The sequence below is a fragment of the Alosa pseudoharengus genome, unplaced genomic scaffold (genome assembly GCF_046254945.1).
Source record: "Alosa pseudoharengus isolate Yale_2024_CS ecotype anadromous, Long Island Sound unplaced genomic scaffold, YU_APseudo_1.1 YU_APseudo_1.1_scf_4, whole genome shotgun sequence".
Taxonomy (NCBI): Eukaryota; Metazoa; Chordata; class Actinopteri; order Clupeiformes; family Clupeidae; genus Alosa; species Alosa pseudoharengus.
Genome location: NW_027468774.1, coordinates 38,540,890 through 38,565,986, shown reverse-complemented (window position 1 = coordinate 38,565,986; position 25,097 = coordinate 38,540,890). Strand labels below are relative to the sequence as shown.

Sequence of the window (25,097 nt, the reverse complement as noted above, 5' to 3'; positions counted from 1 at the left end):
ATTTCTATCTCAATCATGGTGTGTGATGACATTTTGCAGCAAGCTTCCAAGCTGGGCCCGTGCCTTCGTCCCACGTATTTTTTACATCACGGAAAAAGCCTGGAATTATTATCCCTACACTATAACGGGTAAGCCTAACAGCCCTCACCATGGGAGCCACTGGCCTGCACGGCCATTTCTTTTTTACAGGCTTCACACTGTGACATTTCTGCCACCTGAACAGCATGGAGTGCAATTCAAAATTTTGTGGTGTGCTACGGCTATGTTATATTTTAAGATTTTTACACAATGCGATTTATTATCCAGTTCATTGTGTGGAATGATTGATACTAAAAGTAATTGAATGGTGTAATGACATTTATAATGAAAGTGAGAAGGACTGACAGCATGCAGTAAATGTGGTCACATGATGTGGAAGACAGGGCCATGTGCATAGCAGTACCATGTGCTTAGTTACCTACCGTTGAAGCTTATGAAACGTCTGGCTTCAGTTGCTTAGCTGTAAATTGCTTTGGATGAAGGTTTCTTGAATGCCAAATGCTTATACACTCTCATCTTGTGTCTCTTTCATGAACCCCAACCAATTTTTTTTCTCCTTGATGTTTGGGCAACCTGATCCAGAATACACAGTAAGTTGGCTTCTGAGATTTGAGCAGTAGACTGTTGTCTTGTTTATTGCGTATGTTGTGTATTTGTCATGCAACACCACATCCATACCACGTGCTACATGTTTCCGCTCGCACGAAAGCCAACTCCACGTCCTGCCCGCTAGATCGTGTCAGTGGCTAAGTGGCAGCCAAAATGTTTAGCGTGATTGCAAAGCTGGCCCATAAATCAGTGGGGTGGGGTGTCGCAGAGATCTTATAAATGTTTATGCAGTCCATGAAGTGCCGTGTCATGACAAGCAATTACAGTTCACCCCCATCACCAGCTGTGAGCGGTAATGACATTACATATGGGTTCTGCCGAGGAAGGGGGAACCATTACTATGAAAGCATTTAGCCAAATGGGTCTCTATCTCTCTCTCTCTCTCTCTCTATGAGTGTGAGAGAATGTATGCATTCTTTGTGCAGAAATCTGGAGGATGCTTACTGTATGTATTGCATCATTTTGATATCTAACCAGTCACTTAACACTTTGAATGCCACGCTGTTTTCGGAAGCTTTGGCCCAGAGTGCCAGCAATCTAGATCATTGTTGACTATTTTTGTAGAGCCACAGCGTATTCTATGTTATAGCTATGGAAACATACTATGGCTCGTTTGAAAGGTGAGACTTTAAGCTCGCAGTGGATACAAACCGTTTATTTCTACATGCCTCCCAAGCTAAACAGTGGCTAGTTTTCATCAAAATCCCTGTTTTTTTTCTGTAAATGGAGATATAGCATCTTTTATGAAGTATGCGCTGTTTGAGCCTGACACTCTTCTAACACTTACATTTCTGGGTCAAAGGACTTGTGTAAGATAAATATAGTTTTTCTGTTCACAAAACCACCATGGGGGGGGGGGGGGGGGGGGGTGTGGCTACAAAACAATAATACCACATTTCTACTGCTGTATGGCTCCATAATTCCTCCTCCTCTTGATCAATAACAACGTCTGTGTCGCTATTGCCCTCTTGCAAGCGCGACTCGGCCTATCACCCACTCCGCTCGGCCTGGCCCGTGGTGGAGATGGAACTCGGGTTGCCAACCGTTCCGTAAAATACGGAATCGTCCCTTATTTGAAATTAAAAAGATGTAGGGATGCACAATATATCGGCGGCCGATATATTATTAGCCGATAAGTGAAAAAATTAAAATATTATTATCGGTCCGATAATAGAATTCTGGCCGATAATTTGCGCCGATATTTTTTAAAGTCCTAATTTAGGCCTACGTCTGGCTACACTGAGCTAGCACTTGAGCTTGTAGTTCGGTCATCTATAACAGTTCCGTGACCGTGGAGAGCGAAGGTTCGTTTCTCACTAGATTTGTCATCTATAAAGGTTAAAGAAAAAAATTTGCCCGGGTGCCCCTCACAAAAATGTGGGGAGATTTTGTGAGAGCCCTATATCCAATATGGCTGCCGTAAGCCAGGCTGGCTATTAACTTTTTAATGGTTTTGCCCACAGTGCTGCATTACACATGGCGTTCATTTGGGAATCTGTGCATCTCAAAATCCTCTCGTGAATGATCCGCCATTTAACCTTAACAGAGCGGAGCTCGGCCCTATCTAGAGCCGTCTTGTGCTGGTGTGTTTGCACTTTACCGCGCTGGTCGGGGAAACAAATAAACAAACTCGTTAGTGGGACGAGTACATAAGTAGGCCTAGTTCTAAGTTGTGTTTTAGTATTATATTTGCATTTACTTTAGCTTGGGTTTTGTATTATTACCTAGAAATATGCTAACCATTCGTGCTTCAGTTCCAGACAGGTCATCATAATAAGTTATTAAAACCTTCGGGGCTAACACCTTTCATTTCTGCTGCAGCAGGTTGTGCGCAACGTAGACGGACATAAGATACAGTCTGAGGAGTTGCAGCTTTATTCAGTTACCCGCAGTTGAAACTAAACCTAAGTTTCCCTCACAAACTCTGATTTGGTCGCTATACTGTAGCTTATTCCAAGCTGAGCCGTTTATGAGCGTTTAGTCCTAAATGAAAACGATTCAAACTCTCTAGCCACTCACTCGCAATTCACTGACGTCAGGTTCACTTAAAGGAGCCACACATACTGTAGGGCTAGGCTACTGTTATGTTGTTGACTGCCGTACTATTGAGGACTATTATGAGTTCTGTCCATCATTTGGTGGTAGGTAAAATTACTGCAATAAAATTATGCTTATTAAATGCTTTCCCCAAATCACTTTTCACAAATTTTTTTCAAGAGTAATATTATCGGTTATCGTATCGGTATCAGCCACAACAAACCAATAAATATCGGTTATCGTTATCGGCCCTAAAATTCCATATCGGTGCATCTCTAAAAAGATGTGTTCCGTATTGAACTGATACGGAACGCATATTGTTCCGTATTATTGAGAATCATCTCAGTGCAAATCTGACAGATCAGGATAACACGTTAGATTATGAACAAAGAATATATGATAATGGGAAACCTTGCTGCTGTCATTTATCCCTCTCGGTTTGTCTGTCATCACTATCCCAACAGAGAATGCACTTTTCGTTAGAGCCACTGTAGAGTCACGACGTAACCTACGCTGATAGTAGCGTGTATCTTGTTTTGACAGATATCCCACTTCCTGAGATCAAGGCTTTGTTGTGGCTAGACAGGCAGCAGCACAAGAGCCATATGAGAGATGACAATGTCACTGTACTCACATTTAAACAGTGTCTGAGAATGATGTACGTGACATCTGTCAGGAAGCAAATTATGTAAATGTACTTTCAGCTTTGTGCAAACCAAAAGCATATACTTGTGACATTGGTCAGACAGTCAGCCAGAGTAGGTAAGAGACGCAGGGACCACAAGATCCGTACACTTTATGGGGCAACAGGCTACGTGCAAACCTAAAGCATACGTGACATTGGTCAGTCATCCAGCCAGAGTAGGTAGGGGACACGGCGGGTACCAGTTACACCAGTGGTTTCCTGTGTAGAGAGAGTTTGTTTCAGTCACTGAAAGTTTTTCTCTAATTTTATGTGGAGGAGAAATGTCACGAGCAGTAATAGGCCTACTCAAACTAGAAATGCAAAACGTGATGTTAAATAATATAATAGTTAAAACAGCTGCACGATTACGGCCAAAATGATAAACATGATTATTTTTGATCAATATTGAGATCACAATTATTTATCACGATTATTCATTAATTTTTGTGACAAAAATATGTTTTTCCCTAAACATATTGGACTTGCTATTGTAACCTTTGTTGTTTGGAACCTGCACGGTTCAGCCCTGCACTCGCCCGGACTCGACAATCGAGCTAAAAGCCCAAGCTACTAGCTTTCATGCCAGCAGCACTATTGAGGCGTCGGGGGGTGAGGTGTACCAACATTCCACACGTACAGCTAAGCTGGCATCTGTTACAATCACCCTCCTAAACCTCACTCCCAATCCAGGTCACTGCCCCAGTGTAACCTGCATTGTGTTAAACGTGGCCATCTGAAATATATATATTTATATAAAAACAAGGGAACAAGGCTGGAAACATCTTGCAAAATATTGTTAAATATCTACAGTAACTAGAAATTGTCAACTACTTTGTGCCACAGTTCTGACATAGTCACCAATAGGCCTAGCAAGACAACGAGGCAAATATGTGTCCTGTGGTCAAGGTGTGGTTGTACACAAAGACTAATACGTGTTTCACATTCTGATGGATATAAATGTTCCAATCCTCACCAGTGAATAACACAGATTCTATGTGTCTTTTTTGCTATAGCAACACAACATTACCAGTTAACATATGCACAGACATTATAGATTATGTACGGACACTGTGAATCATAGTTTGTGAAGACCCATGTGATTTGTCAGGTCTGTGCTAGACAAAGACCAGATCTGCACCAGTGTTCGCTAATGTCTGGAAAGAAGCTAATTTACTAAGATAAGCTAACTAACTATGTTAAAGCTAACTAGCTGCTGTCTGTTTTGTTCTCCAGTGTTCCTTTCTGCCAAAGTTCTCCATCCACATTGAGACAAAATATGAGAACAACCGTGGAACCAGTGACAATGTAAGTATAGCGGTTTGGAGTTGTTTTGACGAGATAACCTAGAAGCGGAGGCCAGATAGGAGCTTTCTCATTTGAACTCATTTGAATGTATCTGTGGAAGCATCAGTGTTTATCCGAAATGCTCGTGGTGCCGCTGCAGTCACACCTGGCCCATGAATATTTATGTCCGACTTCATCTTCTGATCTTAAGAAATACAGAGCCCTCAGATGAGGCATGAATTTATCACTGTGGCGCCGAGGCCCTTGTATATCTCACATTTTATGCCAACACTTTCATCCTTTTCCCTGCTTAGATTTTTGGCCTGGAAAAAGACAGCTGTGCTGTGGAGGTGGATGCCTTGGATATAGCCTACGATGACTTCCCCGAGAGGCACTACAACCTCTCGGAGGTATCACTAATGAAAAAGAGGGGGGGGGGGTGTCTGTGTTTTTGCTAACACACACACGCGCACGTACACTCTCACGACCAAACCTTCATCATCAAAAAACATTGTGGATATTCACTGTCTGATTGGAGCCCCATTTCTTTAATTAGAGTGGAAAGAGTCCAACATGTGTTGCTTTTCTCCCTGGGTGAGGCGACTTAGCTGGGACTTAGCCCCCCCCCCCCCCCCCCCACACACACACACACACACACAATCCACTCCACTCCAACCCCCCCATCCCCATCACTCCTGGGTCCCTATGAGACCAGTAAGGTAAGCGTGGTGGTGGTGTTGCTAAAACGATGGCTATAAATCTCTGGAGTGGATCAGCCTGCGCGGTCTCGCATGATGTGTTCAGGTGTCTGCAGAGGATTTGAGGCTTAGAAGCTGTAAGGGAAAAGTGTGAAGGGAAGAATTACAATCGGCATACTTGAACACGTGAACATGTAACAGACTCAGCCGTATGTGAACAACAATCACATCTGTCACCGAATCCAACTAGAATTGTAATAGAGGACCTAGAAGCTCACATTGAGAGAGATCGTCCCTACACAGTGGTTCAGCCACATTAACTTGCTATGACTAGCAGCAACGTTGCCATGCTTTAAACTCCATCATCCCTACTCTAATAATATATTCTGTGTGATCTATGCAGTCTGTGTTTTCACAGTCTTGATTGTGGATGAGGATGATAGTGATTTTTTGATACCTCGGATTGATACCGATGAGGATGATAGTGATTTTTTGATACCTCGGCCTCCCAGCTCTGGATGTGCTTCAGTCCCAGTGATTGTTAACCTCTGCTCTCCTCTTCTCCTTCGTCCGCTCCGCTTGAAGGACTTGAGGTGCTTCTCTTCTGTGAAGACTGGCCGAGGGCCACTCCAGGAAGACTGGAGACAGACCTGCTCCCCTATTATGTGTTCCTACAAGCTGGTGAGAGTCCAGTTTGAAGTGTGGGGCCTGCAGACCCGGGTAGAACAATTCACCCATAAGGTATGTTCCCTTGACTCCTCAACATTATAATTATGTTTCCCATTGTAATCGTGTAATTTGTAATGTTTTGTATGGATGTGCGCTGGTGCGCGTTCCTGTGGATGAGAGAAGCAGGGTGTAGTTGTGCACCCACCCATATGACTGTTGATAATGCACTCTTAAAGTAACATATAAACAACTCACCATGGATTTTTGACCGGGTTTCTCTTGGTAAGTGGCGTAATGCATTTTAGGTAGTGTATGATAGCGATTTCTAGATAATGCGCTAGACTCCTCCTTAGGTCGTTAATTACCACACCCTTTGTCGCGTTGCGTATAGAGGTTAGCCATTCTAACCTCTTGACAGCCATTTTGGTGGCCATCTTGAAAATGTCCTTTTTCTAATGGTCAGATTGTACTAGATTTTTAGTATGTTATTTAGCATGTCCAACAGTACCAGAATCCATAAAAAAACCTTTTGTATAAATTTTTTTGATGTTGAACCCTGTATTGACCTGCTTAATCTTGCACTGGATCATCTTCCTGAATCTCAATATTATTATCACAAGTGTAGGCAGATTACTAAGTCGGCATCAGTCAGAGGCTACATTCATTGTTTTGCACTTTTATGATGTCATCACATCACCAAAAGTATTGGTTTTAGGCCTACAAAAAATATTTCGTCAATATTTTTAAACTACAAAAATACACACCTATAAAATATTTTGATACAAAAGCCATTTTCTTCAACCCAGTCAAATACAAATTACAAATATATGAAAATACTATTTTGTATTTGAAATATGTAATACATGTATCATAAATACTGCCATGTTATACCATGTTTGGTTCAGGAGATATAATGACAAATATAGGTTTAATTCAGTGATAGTAGAACATTTAATGGTTGCCACAGCGACCATTAGGGTATTTTGACAATGGTTTTATATCTGAAAATGTTCAGGGCTCCAAACTGTACAAGTTCACCAAGTTTCATGCCTTTATGAAAGAATTTGACCTAAATTTCACATACAGCGGAGAAAATAAGTATTGAACACGTCAACATTTTTTTCAGTAAGTATACTTCCAGAGAGGCTATTCGCATGAAATTTTCTACAGACATTAGTATTAACTTAGGTAATCCACACATATTAAAAAATCCAAACATTAAAGTCCCTAAGTAGAGTTATGAGTAAAAAAGTGTAATGGCACAGGGAAAAAGTATTAAACACTCTAAGAAAAAACAGTACACAAAGGCAAGGAATGGCAAGGAACGAGCTGGAATCTATATATAGTTAGAGAGTAATTATCTGTCCTATCTGTGCAAATTAATGTAAGCTGGGTTAGTACATATTGATGAGCTATAAAAAGGTTTTTTGTCACCAAGTTGTCACACAAGAAACATGTCATGATGGGTAAAAGCAAAGAGCTCTTTCAAGACCTTTGCAACATTATTGTTGCAAAACATATCAATGGAACTGGTTACAGATGCATTTCAAAACTTCAGAATCATCCAGTAAGTAGTATTGGAGCCATTATCTGCAAGTGGAAGGAACATCACTGCATCATCAATCGGCCATTCACAGGATCTCCTCACAAGATTTCTGACCAGGAAGTCAGAAGGATAGTCTGAAGTGTAGCCTAAGAGCCAAGGACCACTCCAGAAAGACTGGGAGGCAGCAGGTTCAATTGTTACAGAGAAAATCATAGGTAATGCACTCCACCGCCATGGCCTCTATGCATGCTCACCCCACATGACTCTATTACTGAAGAAAAACATGTCGAAGCTAATTGAAAGTTTGCTACACAACATTTGGACAAGCCTATGAAATACTAAGAGAATGTATTCTGGTCAGGTGAGAGCAAAATTTAACTCTTTGAATGTCATACTACACACCATATTTGGAGGAGAAATGGCACCGTGCATCACCCTAAAAATACCATACCAACAGTGAAGTTTGGAGGTGGAGGCATCACGGTGTGGGGCTGTTTTTCATCTCATGGTACTGGCAGACTTCATACAGTTGAAGAAATGATGAATGGAGCCATTTTTTCTGGGAGAATCTTGCCATCCACCAGAACAATGAGGATGAGACATGGCTAGACCTTCCAGCAGGACAATGATCCAAAGCATTCAGCAAAGGAAACTCTCAATTGGTTTCAGAGAAAGGAAATTCAGGCCCTGACTTAAATCCAATTGAACAGTTTTGGAAGTTACCTAAAGATCAGGATTTACAAGAGGGACCCCTGGAATCTTCAATATTAAAAGACTATCTGTTTAAAAGAATTGGCCAAAATCACACCTGAATACTGCGACTGATTAGTTTCGTCATAGAGGAAATGCCTTGAAGCTCTCATTACAAATAAAGGGTTTTCCACAAAGTATTTAAGAAATTTCAATAGGCGTGTTCAATACTTTTTTCCTGTGGCATTCCACTTTTTTACTCATAACTCTACTTATGAACATTAATGTTTGGATTTTTATATGTGTGGATTACCTAAGTTAATACTAATGTCTGGTGAAAATTTAATGCAAATAGCCTCACTAGAAGTATACTTACTCAAAAAAATGTTGACGTGTTCAATATTTATTTTCCCCGCTGTATCCCCTGTACTATGAAAGTTTAGTAAAACTGCCAAAGGTGCAGCTTTTGGCCATTGACACACAATAATTCCAATTTTTACTATGTTCCACCACTTGGATTTTCATGGACTTTTGGTATGTGATATGGGAAGGTTTCATGAACTGAATACAACAAAATAATTTCTGTTGCAATTATTTTTGTGTTGGGTGATTTTTTATTTTTTTTTCTCAGAGATTGTCTGGGCTACATGATTTATAGACATTTTCTGTGACTAGTGCAGTGCCCATTCAAAACATGCTATTACTGTAGAAAACCCAATGCCCAATTACATGCCCATAGGTAAGGCCTGCTTTAATTCCCGCTAAGCATTTAATAATGAATATAGAATATTATTATATTATGCATAACGCATACACTCGCCAGCACACTTACTTACAGACAGACAGACATTCCTGTTGTTAATAGATAGATGTGCTGGGGCATATTGGCTAGTGTAAATGAATGCACAGCGGCAATGTTACTGTCTTGAGACCAGTCGCTGATTTATTTTCTTCCTTTTTGAGAAAGAAAACTGGCATAAACCAAATGATGTTAAAAGTAACTAGTGCAGCCAAAGAAGACATTCTAAATATTTAGAAAAGTCTACTGTTTCTTAACCAAGTAATGAAAAAAATATTATAGCCAATGGAAAAATCTGCAAACAAACATCATTGAGGACAAAATAACAGGTGATTAAAAAAAGGACGAGCCATAGGTTCAGTAAAAGTTTCAGTAGGACTGGGGCGGGGGTCACAAACACCTTAAAAGCCTTCTGGGAAAGTTTAAACGTGCCATCCCAGGCAGAGGTGCTTTTCTCTGCAAAAGGAACTACTGCAATTTAAAAAACAAATATGCCAATGATGAGCTAAAAACAATAGCTTATTATTCTCACTGAAGTTCAGTGTAAATAGAACAACTGCTGGGAATGAACTATTTTGCAATTTAACTAATCTGTTTATAGGTATTTTAATAGGATGACGAGTAATTAAATTACAAAAAATGTTTTCTTTGAACAGTAATTGGTTCTGTGGAATTTAAATAGAGCAAATTTTATTACATAAAGGAAGAAACCAAGGCAACTGTGAGTAATAATAGTGACTGTAATTAGTTGTTATATATAGATGAAAACTCAAGACAAAAGAAAATTTCAGTAAAATTAACATTGTACATCACAGCAATAGATTGAACTATTATAATTACTAAAGAAACAGTTAAGTTCAAGTTGTCATGAAATCCTTGTTTTTTTACTTTAAAATCCAATTGCAGAGTTATGTACATTAGATTTATTAAACGTACAGTATTCCTCTTTCAATTTTACTTCCTACACATTATGCAGCGGAATAGTTCTCAGTGAAGGTTTTCCAAACAGCCTGTCTCTAAGCAGTGGCAGCAGTATGCAGTCTACTCCTGCAGCTCGACCTCTGTGCCCTCATGGGAATGCTCTTCATCCCTCTTCACTCCAAGTCTCTGCCCAACGTTGTACAACACTGACACTGCAGCAATGACCTAATGTCGAGATTGGGCCTCTGGCTTTGTTCGCTCGCAAGCCAAGGAGACGTTCCTTTCTCCCCTCCAAACACTCTCTGCCCATGAGGCCTCTTGCTGCAGTGTGCTGTACTGTCTCTCCACTGGCGTTTGAGAGCTGGAGAGAGCGGTCCTCAGATAGGCATGGTAGGGATGTCCCTACCAGATGGCCTTGAGATGCCTGCATTCCAAGCAAAGCACAAAAGGGGTTGTCATTTGTTGATCCTGACTACTGTGCTGCAGTGTTGATGATATTGGCCTTCTCAATACACACGGTCTGAATATGCAGTACAGTAGCCCTTCCTGTTGCTAAACCGTTATCCATAGCATATATGCTGGCATAGAATACATCCTGGCATTTAAACCACCTCATATGTAAGTTTAAAAACCCCTATCTGGAATTTAAAAATGATTGTTGTTGTTATAAATGTTTATAGCAGCAAAAGGACTAAAGGTTAACCAGGTGTGCTGTAAATTTTTTTTTTAAAGAACTGTTTAAAAATAAACCTTTTAATAAAAAAAAAAAAAAGAAAATTTATACTGCGGGATTTAAAGATGAACCTTGATTTTAATCTAGGTTAAAGATGAATCCTTGTTGGTACAACCTAGTCATAGTTGCTTTCATCTGAAATTTGCTGAAGCAATTACAGTAGAAACACAGGATAATAATAATAATAATAATAATAATAATAATAATAATAATAAGCTTTATTTGTATAGCACCTTTCATACACAGAATGCAGCTCAAAGTGCTTTACATTTGAAGCATGTAACACGATAATAGTCAGTCAGTCATTATCAATCACTTTCACTTTTCTTCATTGCTCTGGCCGTTTATGATCCAATCAGCTACATATAGAAATATAGAAAACAACATGTCATAAGACTGGCAGCCTTAACCCTTTACCCCCCACAAGCACGCCATATGGCAACTGGCAAGGAAAAACTCCCATATTCCAGGAAGAAACCTTGAGCAGAACCTGACTTAATAGGGGGAGCCCATCTGCTTCTGGCTGGCTGCGCCCTCCAATGGCAGCAGATGTAGAATAATCTGAAAAAATAGTCTACAGGATAAGATGAGTTAACTAAAAGCTTTCCTATACAGGTATGTTTTCAGATCTTTTTTAAAGATATTTACTGAACTCGCCTGCTTGATGTGCAGAGGCAGGGTGTTACATAGTTTTGGGGCATAATGGATAAAAGCAGCTTCTCCACTTTGCTTGTGGAGCACTTTGGGTACAATTAAAAGATTAGAATTGGATGATCTAAGTTTCCTTTGTGGTTGATAAGATATTAAAAGCTCAGAGATATATGAAGGTGCTATGCCATTCAGAGCTTTGTAAGTAATTAACATAACCTTAAAATCAATTCTATAGGAAACAGGGAGCCAGTGTAGTTCAGCCAACACAGGGGTGGTGTGTTGGATAGGTGTATGATATTGTTTTAGGTAATCGGGGATTGAGTAGTTGACTCCTGTCTGTCCCCGAATGTCTACCTGCTTAGCTACAGGTTGTGTTACAGTTCCATACTAGCGCCTTTAAATCCTGACCCATATTCTATCCGGACACCGACGACATGCCCCTTGAGCCATGGGAATTGAATCCATGATTTCTTGTGCTGTGCTACTAGTCGAATCACGAGTATTTCACTATGCCTAGACTCAAGACCTGACCCAAATATCATCCTATCATCAACACACCACGCACCCCTCCCCTTCCCCCAACCCCATTGGAGGACTACGGGAGGAGAAAAGAGCACAAGCAGAACACTGACACACACTTGTTTTTAAACCAGGCTGCTTATTGCAGCGGCGATATGAAAGCGCGGCAGGTTTCCACTATATTTTCCGCACTGGTCGGGTCGTAAAAAGCCCGCCTCTTAATCTCCCCCCGCACTCGAGGGCTCTGTTCTGCTGTTAAATATCTCCAGGGAGCCGGCTGTCCTCCATGCCACCACTTGCCGGATGGCACCGCTTATTTATGACTGTTTGCGTATTTGTGTGAGAGTGGGGGGGCAGGGTTTTGTTTTGTTTTGTGTGTGTGTGTGCGTGTGTCTCTGTCACTTGATCCATGGATGGTTGCGTCTGTGGATTTGTTTGTATGTGTGTGCATTGAATGTGTGAGTGTATAATGCACATTTCTTTCTATTTATCTGGTTTTGTATTTCGCTTTCTCATTTACTGTTTATTTATTTACTTATTTCAGTGTTTTTTGTCTGTTGTCTGGGCATTGTGCCTGACTGTGTTCTGTGGATCTGTCAGCACATGATCCCTGCGTTACTACTGTTTTAATGCTGATTGGCAGACCTTTAAGAGGTGTTCTGACCTCAGCACATCCTAAGAGGGAGTTTACAGATTAGCATTCACAGATTCAATTCACACCCAATTTTACCTCCTTTTCGGCCTGTGATGACTGAGTAGGTCCCAGTAACACCTTACAGTCAGAACCTCCCAAAAGCCTGTGTTTTTTTTTTTTTTTTTTTTTTTTTTTTTTTTAAATAAAAGAGTCACAGTCCCACATTCACCCCTCACCTCGGCCTTCATGTCTGGCTACTTTTGATCTCCTCTCTAATGCCTGCCCATTTCAATAGAGTCATAATAGCCTGTGCATTGTAACTCCTGTCCTTTTGTGCTCGGGAGTTTTGCGAATGAAAATGGTTTTAACTCAAGGTCATCATTCCTCTCCCACTCTTTCATTCCCTCTCTCTCTCACTCTTTTGCTCTCTCTCACTCACCCTCTCTTTCTCTCTCACACTCTCCCTCTCTCTCTCTCTCTCTTCCTCTCTCTCTCTCTCTCTCTCTCTCTCTCTCTCAGGTAATTAGGGACGTGTTGTTGGTTGGACACCGGCAGGCGTTTGCCTGGGTGGATGAGTGGTACTGTAAGTAAGCCCTTTTTGAATGACTAACACCTCTGAATGTCTCATCACAGCTTTTATGGTCCCTGAAAACCACACAGGTGTGGGGCCGTCTGAAACATTCATGACGCTAGATGAGCTGTTTTTCAAATCTTCCTGCGCAGTTGCCACAATTACGTTCATAGCTAAAACAGTATGCATTATGATTATAATAATACAGCGGGAGAATAAAGATAATTTTATCCCCATTCATCAAAATGAATGGAAGCCTCAAAGTGGCCTGTGTATCAAATTTGAAATTTGAATGCGTTCGCTGTTTTTAGAATGAGGTAAATTGCAGTTTCTGGACATAGATTCTTCCCTTGGAGGAAATTTAAAGGTTGGTATCAATATTGAAACTACAGTTTCTAGACTACATTACATATTCATGGCAAGGAATTGTGTGCGTGTATTCAGTTATGAACATTTTGGAACCGTCTCAAACACGTGAACTTTGACACGTGAACACATTGTGTTTGTTGTCCTTTTGAAATCTGTGGGGCTAAAAGGCAGCTTCAAATGTTCCTGCTTTCACATGAGTGAAGGGCAAATTCAGGTGTTGGGGTGTGTATACTTGGTAAAGGGTTTCATCCTTGTTCTATGATATTAAACCTGGAAGTGCGTATTTGCAGCATTTGATAAGTGAGGAACGTCAAACTATCTTCTGTGTGGTGCCTGCATGAACCCTCTGTGCTCTACTGCGGACCACAAGCCTAGCGCTGGGTAATGCATTGTTAATGAAGAAGTGATTGTCTACTCTACTGGGTGGTTTTAAGAGGGCCTTGCTTTTTAAGATAAGTGCTACTCAGACAGAGAAAGGAGAAATGTCAAACGTGCTAACCTTTGTTATGGTATTACTGCACCATCTATGCTTTTCCCACGGGTTCTCACTGACTGTTGAGTCACGGATGTGCCAAAATCATGTCATGGTTCCCTCTGAAACTGAAAGTCTCCATATTGCTGTCTAAATAAAACCCAGTTAAAAAGTATAAAGTGGATTGTGATGGTGATGCTGTCCTCCTTTGATTTCTCACAGTACAAGGACGTTTTTAGTGTTTTAAATCATCATAGTGCAGAAGAAGCTTTTTTATTACCATTTTTTCTCTTTTGTTTTATTTAATATTGTGCTGTGGAAGAGTAGGTGATGGGAAGCAAAAAACATTTGTTTTGTTCTGCCAGTTGAGAGAGGAAAAGAAAGGGGTTATGGGTAAAGACTATTTGAAGAGTTCAGATGATGAGAGAGGAAAATAAAGGGGTTATGGGTAAAGACTATTTGAAGAGTTCAGATGCAAGAGCCTCTAAACGCCACCTCTGTCAAAAATGAAATAATGATGGCGAGTGAATGCTCTCCACACATAGTATACGCTGATCAAATAATTTAGCTTCATTTAAACGGTAAATACCACTTTCTTCCTGGTCTGAAATATCGATTTGTAGGCAAAAACCAATAAAAAAAAAAGAAAAGTCGTCAGACAGATTTAGAGGGCTTTGCATCTGAACTCTTCATTTTCCTCATGACTGGGATGGTGGATTTGGAGGACGCACTCTTATATCCCCTCCTGATGGGTGGCTCAGGGCAGGCAGGGGGAGTGACTGTGCCTGTCTCCTCACTGCTGCTTTATCTTTCGGTGCGTTTGGAAACGCCTGTAAGTGGCGCTGTGATTCACTGGGCCTCCTGCTGCTGCTCTGTCTGTCCTCGACACTGCATGGGCTTGCGTCAAACTGGGTGATTCAAAGGGTGAACTTACACACAGACACACACAGACACACACACACACACACACACACACACACACACACACACACACACACACACACTACTTACACACAAACATTTACAAACACATGGCAAAGTTAATGATTCATTGATTTGAGAGTGTAGCATGGCATGAGTTGGCACGTTGAGTTATAAGTTCTCTGAAAATATGCACCCAATGAAACTTCTTTGTTGTGGAAATGTCTTTCATTTCAGTCCATGCGGCGCATTTTGCAAATATGTCACTTTTGTATGGCACGTAAACCTGTCTTATGCACAGTGCAATGCATATGTGCTTTTAATCTTGTCCTGGAGTTGGGCTGCAGTAGACCTATCATCAGGTACCTGCACAGGGCAGGGATAAAGTTGCCCGGGCAACTACCCTCAAAAAAAATAAAAATAATTTTCAGGGATTAAAGTTATCCCTTGCTTCGACATGGTATCATAATAGATTCCTATGGGGAAAATGTGTCTTGCTGTACAAAAAAAACGAACTATCGCAGTTCTCCTGTCTCTGTTCACACATTCTCTTAGAAAGTGAAAGTAGGCCTAGCCTCTGCTATGCCAGAGCTCAGATAGGTGGCGCGTCCTAATTTTCAGCTGGAATAGTGATGCGAGTCGATGAGCAGAGATGTCTAGGGATGTGACAGGGGGGCTAGATGAAACTTTGAGAATTCAAAATTCTAATTGTGTTAGAAAAAAACGCTGACATGCATCTATTTGTGCAGCTATGTAGCCTAATGAAGCTTCTTCCAATGTTGTTAACATGAGCGATATTAGACTAAACCACTTGCATTTTTGCATGTCAAAAATTAGACATGTAGCCTAGGCTATATCAAGTCTATTTGATGGAGAATATGTGAAGTTTGAACCATTAAGATGGGCAAAAGGTGAAGCAAATAGGCAGACATTATAGGCCTAACCTGAAGGCTAATGAATAGCTTTAGACAACAGGTGCTCCTAAACTGGTAGCATGGGGTGTTTAGAAACGAAAGCTATGATGATTGACATGATGCTGCTGCTGTCTTAAAAATAAAAAAATAACTTTCTAAATAGCCTCATCTGGAGTATCCCTATAGAGCATAGTTTAACATGTAAGCTAATGTGAACACTGTTCCGACAACAATAGCCTATTGGTTTAGACAAACTAAACAGCAGATTCTGCATATAGGGTGCCGATTAAAACATTTGAAATCAACTTTGCACATGCAAACCTAGTCTATAATGAATTATTTAATAATGTTGTCTGAAATATTGTTTGTCTCAATCAAGTTTATTTATTGTTTGGTCCAACAAAGACAATCTTAACATGGGCTCTAAAAGGCTCCTGGGCTGGTCTGTGGTAGGCCTAAGTGTCAAAGGCTGCTATTACTAACAGTGCATATGAACATGTAAATCATTATCTGAGTATGCTATTACAAATGGAAGATAAATTTGTTGTCAGCTTTTAAGAGTAAGCTATCAATGCACACAAAATAAGTAGGCTAATGTATCAGGGCTCAGGCATGAGTTCTGAAAATGGGCTGGATATAGGCCAGCAATCTTCAAAAATGTCTGATAATCTTATATGGTACAGACTTTGTCTTTGCTTTAAGCTCTGAACAATGTCCAAACCAAAATGTCAAAAAGAAAGCAAACTCAAAAAGATAGCAAACACCTAAATCTTACTGTAATGAAAATGCCCATATGTATTTTTTAATAAATTATACCACCTAATAATGTCAGTAATGAAGTTAGATCTGTGCAAATATCAATACATGCCATTAGTGATATCAACATAGCAACAAAAAATAAATGAATAAATGAACCGAAAATAAATATTTTTTTATGTAGCATTAGGACTCAATGATATCATGATATGAGATTTTGGTTAGATCACACACACACACACACATGCAAACGAATGCAAGCAGTGCCAAACCAAGTGAATGGTAGATTTCATCAAGCAATTCCTGCAGTCACACCCTACTTGGTGCACAGAACCTCTTGGTTTACTATTTTCTATCAGCTGATGCACAAGTCCATAATACAATGGCATTCACTGCTTGTTGGTGATTGGCTAAGAGGGTTCTATAATTACCATGTCTTTCTATTTACGTTCTGCTTCACGTGAGCTTATTGGTGACAAGCCACACTCCACGTTTTCATTCTGCATGAACCGAAATAGACCTCCTCCTTCATAAGTGGATATTCCTGCGTGAGTGTGTAGAGCACTCTGCCATGGAAATAGGGCCCTTGACATTACATTGCTGTTGTCCACTCCCTGTTGCCAGATCATGTATTGCTAAAGTGTTTTAATAGCCTTAATCATACCATGCTCTTGGCCACTTGTAATAGTCATGCCATTCTTTCTGTATGGCCTTGCCCTTGCGGTTCCATTTGTAACTGGATAAGATTAGTAAGATGCTATGAAGCATAGTAGCTGTGTTAGTAATAATAGATGTGGAATACAGCCATGGCTAAATTTGTTGGTGCCCTTACAAATGATTAAAAGAATGCTTCCTCAAAAAGTGATGAAATTCAAAACAGTTTTCTCGTGTATCATTGCACTTAAATGAACATGGACCAGAGAAATCAAAGGAAATAGTTGCCGGAGGAGATTAGAAAGAAAATTATAGACAAGCATGTAAAGGCTATCAGAACATCTCCAAGCAACGTGATGTTCTGGTGACCACAGTTGAACGTTTTCATTAACCAGTTTAAGGTGCATGGGACCATTCAGCCAACCTCGCTGAATATGGCTGCAAGAATGTACCCTAGACTGAACAGATAGAAAGTGCAAATTGGAAGATAAAGAGCCATAGAAGGTGAACTCCAATGTCAAGTTACATCACTGTCTCATCACCACATTGGCCACATCGCTCATCGCTCATGGAGGACTCCACTGCCATAACATTTCCAGACTGGAATTGGCTAAAATGCATATTGATTGAGTACAATTCTTCTGGAGAAATGTCCTTTGGACTGAAGAGACAAACCTGGAGCTTTATGCTCACAGAGAAAAAAACATGTCCAAGAAAAAACATCATACTGGTTTGGAAAATGGAGGAGACTTGGTTATGTTTTGGTGCCACTTTTCTGCATATGACCCAGGGCTCAATAAAACCTCAAGACCAGAAGACATCCTGGAGTGAAACGTACAACCCAGTGTCAGAAAGCTCACTCTCGGTCGAAGGTCACACATCCTTCAACAGGATAATCAGGGTTCCCCCAGGTCATGGAATTTCTAGAATTTCATGGAATTTTGGAAAGTCAGGGAATTTCATGGAATTTTGTTGTAGCAGTTTAAAATTTACTTGCCAAAATACAATAACACAATATATTTCCACACAGAATTGGTGTATATCCGGTTATTAGCTTTACTGCTTGCTTGAGTAGCCCAACTTTGTTTATTCAATGCCCATTTATTCATCTCCCGCTCTAAAAAAGTAAAAGATTCTTGAACGTTACGCGGCTGCTCTGAAATCATTGGTCGGTATATTATAGCATTCATTATATAATAAGTCATGGAAATTCATAGTATTTTTCATGGTATTGACTTAGATTGGGAACCCTGGATAATGACCCAAAACACATAGTTAAAAGCACCAAGGAATGGCTAGGGCACAAAATGAGGACTATTCTAAATGGCCTGCTATGAGTCCACACCTAAATCCCATTGAAAAAGGTGAAACATGCAGTCTGCGGAAGGCACCCTTCAAACATGCACCCAATGAAAGAAGACTGAGCAGTTTGCTCAAGAAGAGTGGGCAAAACTACTTATGGATGCGGAAGTCTTTGAGCTACAGAAACCATTTGTTGGAAGTAATTGCCTCTAAAGTGCAACATAGATTTAGGTGAAGGGTACCATTATTTTGTCAATGCCATTCATTTGTTTTATTAGTCAAAATATTCTGTAGAGTCAAAGTCTAATTTGCATTAATGGCAATTTTGTAAAGTTCACAGTTTCAAACAAAAACTGAGGGTTTTTCTTTTTTTCATGAAAAGATACCAATAATGCCAATATGGATTCAGAGCGGAATGATTTTTACAGTCTTAAAAGGTTCAGATTTTTACAAAGACAAAATATTTTGAAAACTCCTAGCTGTTGGTAACATGCCCTTTACACACAGATGAAAGGGCCTCATAAAAACAGCTTTGTCTCGTCTGGTCACGTCCTGTTCCGTCTCACCGTGTGAGCGGAACGTGATCTGGCCTGAGATGAACCAGACGACCTGGAGATGTAAGGGCTTGTCTTTAGGGCTGGGCGAGGTTGACTAGCCCTTGTGTGAGTGCCCAGAGTCTCCTATTCTCCCTGGCTCTCTCTTTCGAGCACTTTTTTTTTTTTAACAGTGCTCGGCTCTGTCATTATCCAGCATCCCATTGACATCGATCATCGGTTTGTGAAAGAAAGCGAGGCCGGCGCTCTCTCTCTCTCCCCCGACACTTTTGCTCTCTCGTGTGTGCCTCTGTGAAGGGGCCCGAGGAAGTCAGGGTCTCCTGACGTCGGCCTGGCGGAGCGAGTGTGTGAGTGTGTTTATGTGTGTGTGCGCGCGGAACTCTGTGATTACACGGTGCCATCTTGACTCGGTTGGAAGAAAGGTGATGTATGGTGGGCCTGATGGAGAGGCCGCAGCGTGAGCAATGGAATGGGAGAAGGGTGAGCAGCCCTGTAATCAGCGCCAGGGGAAGATAAGAAAGAGGCTGATGGAGAGAGAGAGTGTGTGTGTGTGTTTGTTTGTGTGTGTGTGTGTGTGTGTGTGTGTGTGTGTGTGTGTGTGTGGGAGAGAGAGGGGTCTGAAGGGGTACACAGACTCAGGGTTTTTTTGTGTGTGTGTGTTTGTGTGTGTGTGAGAGAGAGAGAGTTAGAGAGGGGTGTGAAGGGGTACACAGACTCAAGATGTGTGTGTGTGTGTAAGGGGAGTATAAAAAGGCACAAAGTGTGTGTGGGAGTTTAAATGTGTGTGTGTGAGAGAGAGAGTTAGAGTGGGGGATGAAGGGCTCCACAGACTCAGTGTGTGTGTGTGTGTGAGAGAGAGAGAAGTGAAGGGCTACACAGACTCTATCTCTGTGTGTATGTATGTGTGTGTGTGTGTGTGTGTGTGTAAGGAGGTTATAAAGAGAGGCACTGAGCAAAGTCCTTTTAAACAAGTCCCTCCACTCGGTGACCATATTGCAACGTGTTTTGGGCACTTATCGGGCATCTATTTCAGGCAGAACTGCGCGTGCACAAGGCTTCACGACACCAACCTCGCTCCAGCTGCGAGATCACAACACATGATTGGCACAATGTATTCAACTTTTGGCAGCTGAAGGGGCAGGATATGTGTAGACGACTGCCATATTTGTGTATACATTTCTATGGGAGATTCTTTGAGTGCTGTGTCTTCATTAGAAAGTCTCTGCACTGAGTGTGTGTGGGAATGTAAACATGTGTGTGTGTTTGTGTGTGTGTGTGCATGAGTTTGTGTGTGTGTGTGTGTGTGTGTGTGTGTGTGTGCGTGCGTGCATGAGTTTAAGTGTGGGTGTGTGACACACACGTGTCTTTGCAGAGCAGACAGTGGCCAGTGCTTCAGTGACGTTGGAGTTGGTGGGGGGTTGTGATGAAGGTAGTGCATGCCTTTCTGTGTATGTATGTGTGTGTGTGTGTGTGTGTCAGTGAGTGTGTGAGAATGCCTGCATGTGAAGGGGGGGCGTGGAGGCCGGCGAACATGAGCCATGGGAAAGTTGCGCTTGTTTTCAGCTTGTCAACAGATATTTATGAGCGTAAGGCGATGCGACTGCTTGGCCTGGAGAAGCCCTCTATCTCTCCCTCCTCCACCTCTCCCACCCTCACCCCCACCTTCCTGCCTCCCCTCCACCCTCCCTGGCGCATGAGGCAGAGGTCTGCTGCTGGCTCGGTGTCTCTCTTGGAGATGTAGGTCAGGGCGCCTCCGACTGGCTCCGGGGCCACGGGCAGGGGAATGGCTCTGACCTCATAAATGGTAACGCTGTGTGGCAGATCGCCCCCCGTCCCTTGTTTTTGCTTCTCTCCACTGCTTCCTTAACCTCCCGACTTCCTCCTCCTCCTCCTCCTCCTCCTCCTCTTCTTCTTCTCATTGGAGATTCTGGTATGGCGGTAGGCTCCCCAGTCTTTCCCCGGATGGCATACATACAGATTTGCATTCTGACACTCCCAGGCACACACACACACACACTCATACACAGAAAGTCTCAGATCAAAGTGTCTGAGAGTATTCTGTTGTGTGTGTGTGTGTGTGTGTGTGCGTGAGGGAGAGAGAGAGTGAACAAAAGAAAGTGCAAGAGAGGGAGAGATGAGGAAAAAATCAGACGTTTCACTTGCCATCCTGATGTAAGGCATTGAGTATAACGCAGTCTCTAACACACACACACACACACACACACACATACACACACAAACACACACATTGCCTTAAAGGGAAGCAGATGGATTGGGTTTACTGTCACACAAAAAAGCTTAAGCTGACTTATTTTGCAGACAGAGGGGTGTTCATTATAGCATATTCTGTGCAGAAGGTTACCAAGTGGATGTGGAAGTTGGCACAGGCATCCTTTAAGGGTTTGCTGTAGGATTTTTTGACAGCCCTTCACCTGTTCAGCCTGAATAGCTGTTGGCAGCTTCTGGATTTGATTGAAGATTTTAATTGTAGAAATATCACTCGCTGGTGTTTGCAACTATAGTTTTATTCCTTGGATTCGTCACATTATAGCCCTGGCCTCTGCTGCTATACGTTAGAACTACCTGATCTTAATTGTGGCAACTAATTATCAGATGTTATTTATAAAGCATTGTTCTAACATTAATTCTCATCAGTAAGTCATCTGTAAACAGTTATACAACACACAAAATATACTTAACTAACTACTTGTAACTCCTGAGTTAATCATGAATTACAGTACAGACATTTATCAACACCCTAACGAATCATTAATGTATGTGTTTAACACATTTTAAATGGGTTATTTTACCAAGAACAAAGCATTTATAACTGTGTTTACAGTTGATGATGAGAATTTTAAAAAAGCCTTAGCTAACAGCTTACAAATGCTAAAAAAATGCTTCGTAGTGTGTAGTTATTATGAAGTGTTACCTATGTATGTAGCTGACACTTTTGTCCAAGCAACTTACATAGGCCCATTACAGGGGCAGTTCACCTGGACCATCTTGGCGTTATGTGCTTCTGGCCACTTGCTAGCCCAGTTCCTTAGTCATTGCGCTACCACTGCCCTATCAGTTTTATACAAGTGTAAACATAAAGATAAGATGTGTAATCAATTTGTGTCCTGTTTTGTAGCTATGACCCTCGAAGATGTGCGGAGGTTTGAGGATGACATGCATGTGGCCACTAATCAGAAGATCGGATGCAGAGAGACGTAATCACTAGTCCAAATGTAAGCATTGTCGTATCATTAGTAGTGTTAGTATATGTAAAAGTCTAAGGCTGGATTTTCAACTTGGTGCAGGTAATAATAGTTCTGTTTGTGTGTGTGTGTGTGTGTGTGTGTGTTTTGGGGGGTGTGTGTGTGTCTGTCATTGAACTAACAGTGCCATCCAGTGGATAGAGCTAAAAAGCTGAACGCACACTCCCTCTCTTTTACACTCTGCAGGGTTTCACTTCAGCTCAGTAAAAGCCCACTTTAAAAAAGCAAAGCCCTCAGGATGCACTTTCCTGCTGTTAGCGAGACAGATCTGATCCACTGATGCAGCCGCGATCCCTGCCAACGGAGCTGCGTTCTGGTTTCCTGATCCTCACCCTAGCATCCACACAGCCATGTGGCGTGACATGAACACTTTGTGTTGAAAATCACCTCACCCTCTCTCTCTCTCTCTGTGTGTGTGTGTGTGTGTGTGTGTGTGTGCGGTATCTTTGCAGAGCAGTCCAACTAATGGTGTAGGTGAGGAGAACCTGAGCCACAGACAGCAGACCTCTCTCTCAGCCGACGCGGAAGCTCAGTCCACTAAAGGCCTGCGCTCACCCCCAGACATTCCTGCTCGAGCTGGTGGTGGCGGCGGCTTGGGGCAGACTACTGGTAGAGGCGAGCCTGGTGGGGTGTGTGGTGTGGTTTGGTGGTGGGGGGGGTAACTGGACTGCATCCTCCCTCATCACCCCCCCTCTCCTCCATTCTCTTGCTGCGTATAGTACATTCCTCCAGACCAAAAGAGCCCTCCTGTACAGAACCAGGCTTTCTTACTCACCCCTTCTGTTTTCTTCTCTGTCCTGTCTGCTAGATTGTATAAATAAATGAGCAAAAAAGAATGAGATTGCCAAGATTGTAATTTTTTTATTATTATTGTGTCACATTTCTTTCTATATTGATGTTATAAAGCGTGCATGCGAGTGTGTGTGTGTGTGTGTGTGTGTGCTTTGCATGTGTAATGCCCATGAGTGAGGATGATAAACACGGAGCTCCATATTACACACACACACAGACCTCAGAAGTGCAGATGGATGTGTGTTTTATTATGTCTATGAGCAGTGAGGTGCCTGCATATTGGTGGGGACATTTTCAAATGAATGCCCAAATTCCACATCCCCGGCGCGGTCTGGTCATTAAGACTGCTCTGTTGTTGGCTTTTCCCTGTGAAATATCGTTTCGGAATAAACAGCCTCAAGGGACTGAAACAGAGGATCTCTGAACATGTACGGTACCCCCTCCCCTCCACTCCCTCCTCCCCTACCCCCCCCCACACACACACACACACACACACACACACACACACGAACAGCCCCGTGCCTGCTGATTTGAATGTTATTAATTTCATGCCTTGCATGACTGGACAGGGGGGCACCCTTATGGTGGACAAAGAATAAATGGAATATTCATGTTTTGGTTGGCTTCCATTCTCCGGTAATATGCTTAAAATGTCATGATCAGTTCCTGGATTTATATTTTAATGTCAGGTCATTTCAAAACCACAGCAGGAGGCCTATGAAGATTGAAGTATTCACTGTTAAAAAAGGATTCCCCCCCCCCCTCTTATTTGTTTAGCTTTTTGATTTTGTTTACATGCTGCAAGGAGGTCTCAGCTCTCTGGTTTATTAGCTGTTGTACCTGTCGCTTTGTTCTGGCTCTGATTGGCATATTTGACGGTAATCACGTAAAAAAAAAAAAAGAAACGATGCTTTTCTCCTGGAGTGGTGACTGCTCTATTTTTTGCCCATAAGCACATTGTTGGCAAAGAAGCACTCTCTGAAGCAAACATCATACTGATGGAAAGCAGTACATGGCAGTTGAGGATGTGTGTTGACATTGCCCTTGTTTTCCTCTTTATGTTTGAGCGGTGTGTGTGTGTTTGAAGGGAGATGCAAGAGTGTGCTTGCCTGCAGGCGAACGGGCATAATGTCTGCGTTGTCATCTTCACCTGCCAGAGAGAAGCTCAGGCATTGTTGACATCACATCACCACGGCAGCACAAAGGGGCGCGTCCATCTATGTTCAAGAAATCAGTTTTGCCCTCTCGCTCTCACTCTCTCTCTCTTTGTCTCAATTCATCCATTCTCTCTATCCCTTGCTCTGTTGCATAGCTTTGTCTATCTAGCTTCTCTCATACGCGTCTAGTCTACTGTTGTTACTCCTCTAGCCGTCTACTCTAACTCCTCATCGTTTTGTATCAGCACTTTGTGAGGATCTTCCTCCATGAAGATCCATGACTGTGTTTGCCTCACACCAACACACAGTCCCTTCTGATTAACTCTGGTTTGGGAGGGGGAGGGAGGGTTCTATGCGCGGTTTGCATTTTGATGCCGATCGTTTTTGTTACATACCCAAACGGCGGCCATATTTGCAGAATATTGACAGAGCCAGAGGGATGGTGAAGTTTGTGTGTGTGTGTGTGTATAGGGGGGGTGTGTGGGGGTGTGCAGAGGAGATAAAGCTGCTGTGATGGAGAAGGAGAGAGACAGAGAGGAGGAGGAGGGAAGAAGGCTCCCGCTGGAGATGAATGAAGTACGTTCCAGTGTGCCACATCTGGCTTGATTGTCCTTATCAGTAGCCCGCAGGCACCACAGCCTGATAAGTCATCCCTCAGCGGAAGGACGGAGCGTTCTTTTGGGGGCTTCGGAAAAGGAAGCAATGCCCCCACACTGCTAATTGTGTCCACCAAGGACCAGTGTCCTATCTGTCCACTGCAATTTAAGCGTTTGCGCAAGCCGTGTCAACAAGGCAATTTGGTTTGGCGCTTGCTCTCCCACCACGAAGACTAGTCGGGTCATTATGCATCAGTTGGGA

General features: G+C 42.0%; 1 protein-coding gene across 1 annotated transcript in view; it reads left to right on the top strand.

Annotated features, from left to right (window-relative positions):
* The window catches only part of LOC143102544 (cytoplasmic phosphatidylinositol transfer protein 1-like), a 29,456-nt gene extending 6,330 nt beyond the window's left edge, over positions 1-23,126 (top strand). The window contains exons 4-11 of the mRNA XM_076266201.1: positions 40-128; positions 622-629; positions 4,604-4,675; positions 4,969-5,064; positions 5,938-6,093; positions 13,034-13,097; positions 22,164-22,260; positions 22,743-23,126. Coding sequence (XP_076122316.1) covers positions 40-128; positions 622-629; positions 4,604-4,675; positions 4,969-5,064; positions 5,938-6,093; positions 13,034-13,097; positions 22,164-22,246 — 568 coding nt within the window. The 3' untranslated portion in view covers positions 22,247-22,260; positions 22,743-23,126. The remainder of the gene's footprint in view (positions 1-39; positions 129-621; positions 630-4,603; positions 4,676-4,968; positions 5,065-5,937; positions 6,094-13,033; positions 13,098-22,163; positions 22,261-22,742) is intronic.
* The last annotated feature ends 1,971 nt before the right edge of the window (positions 23,127-25,097 follow it).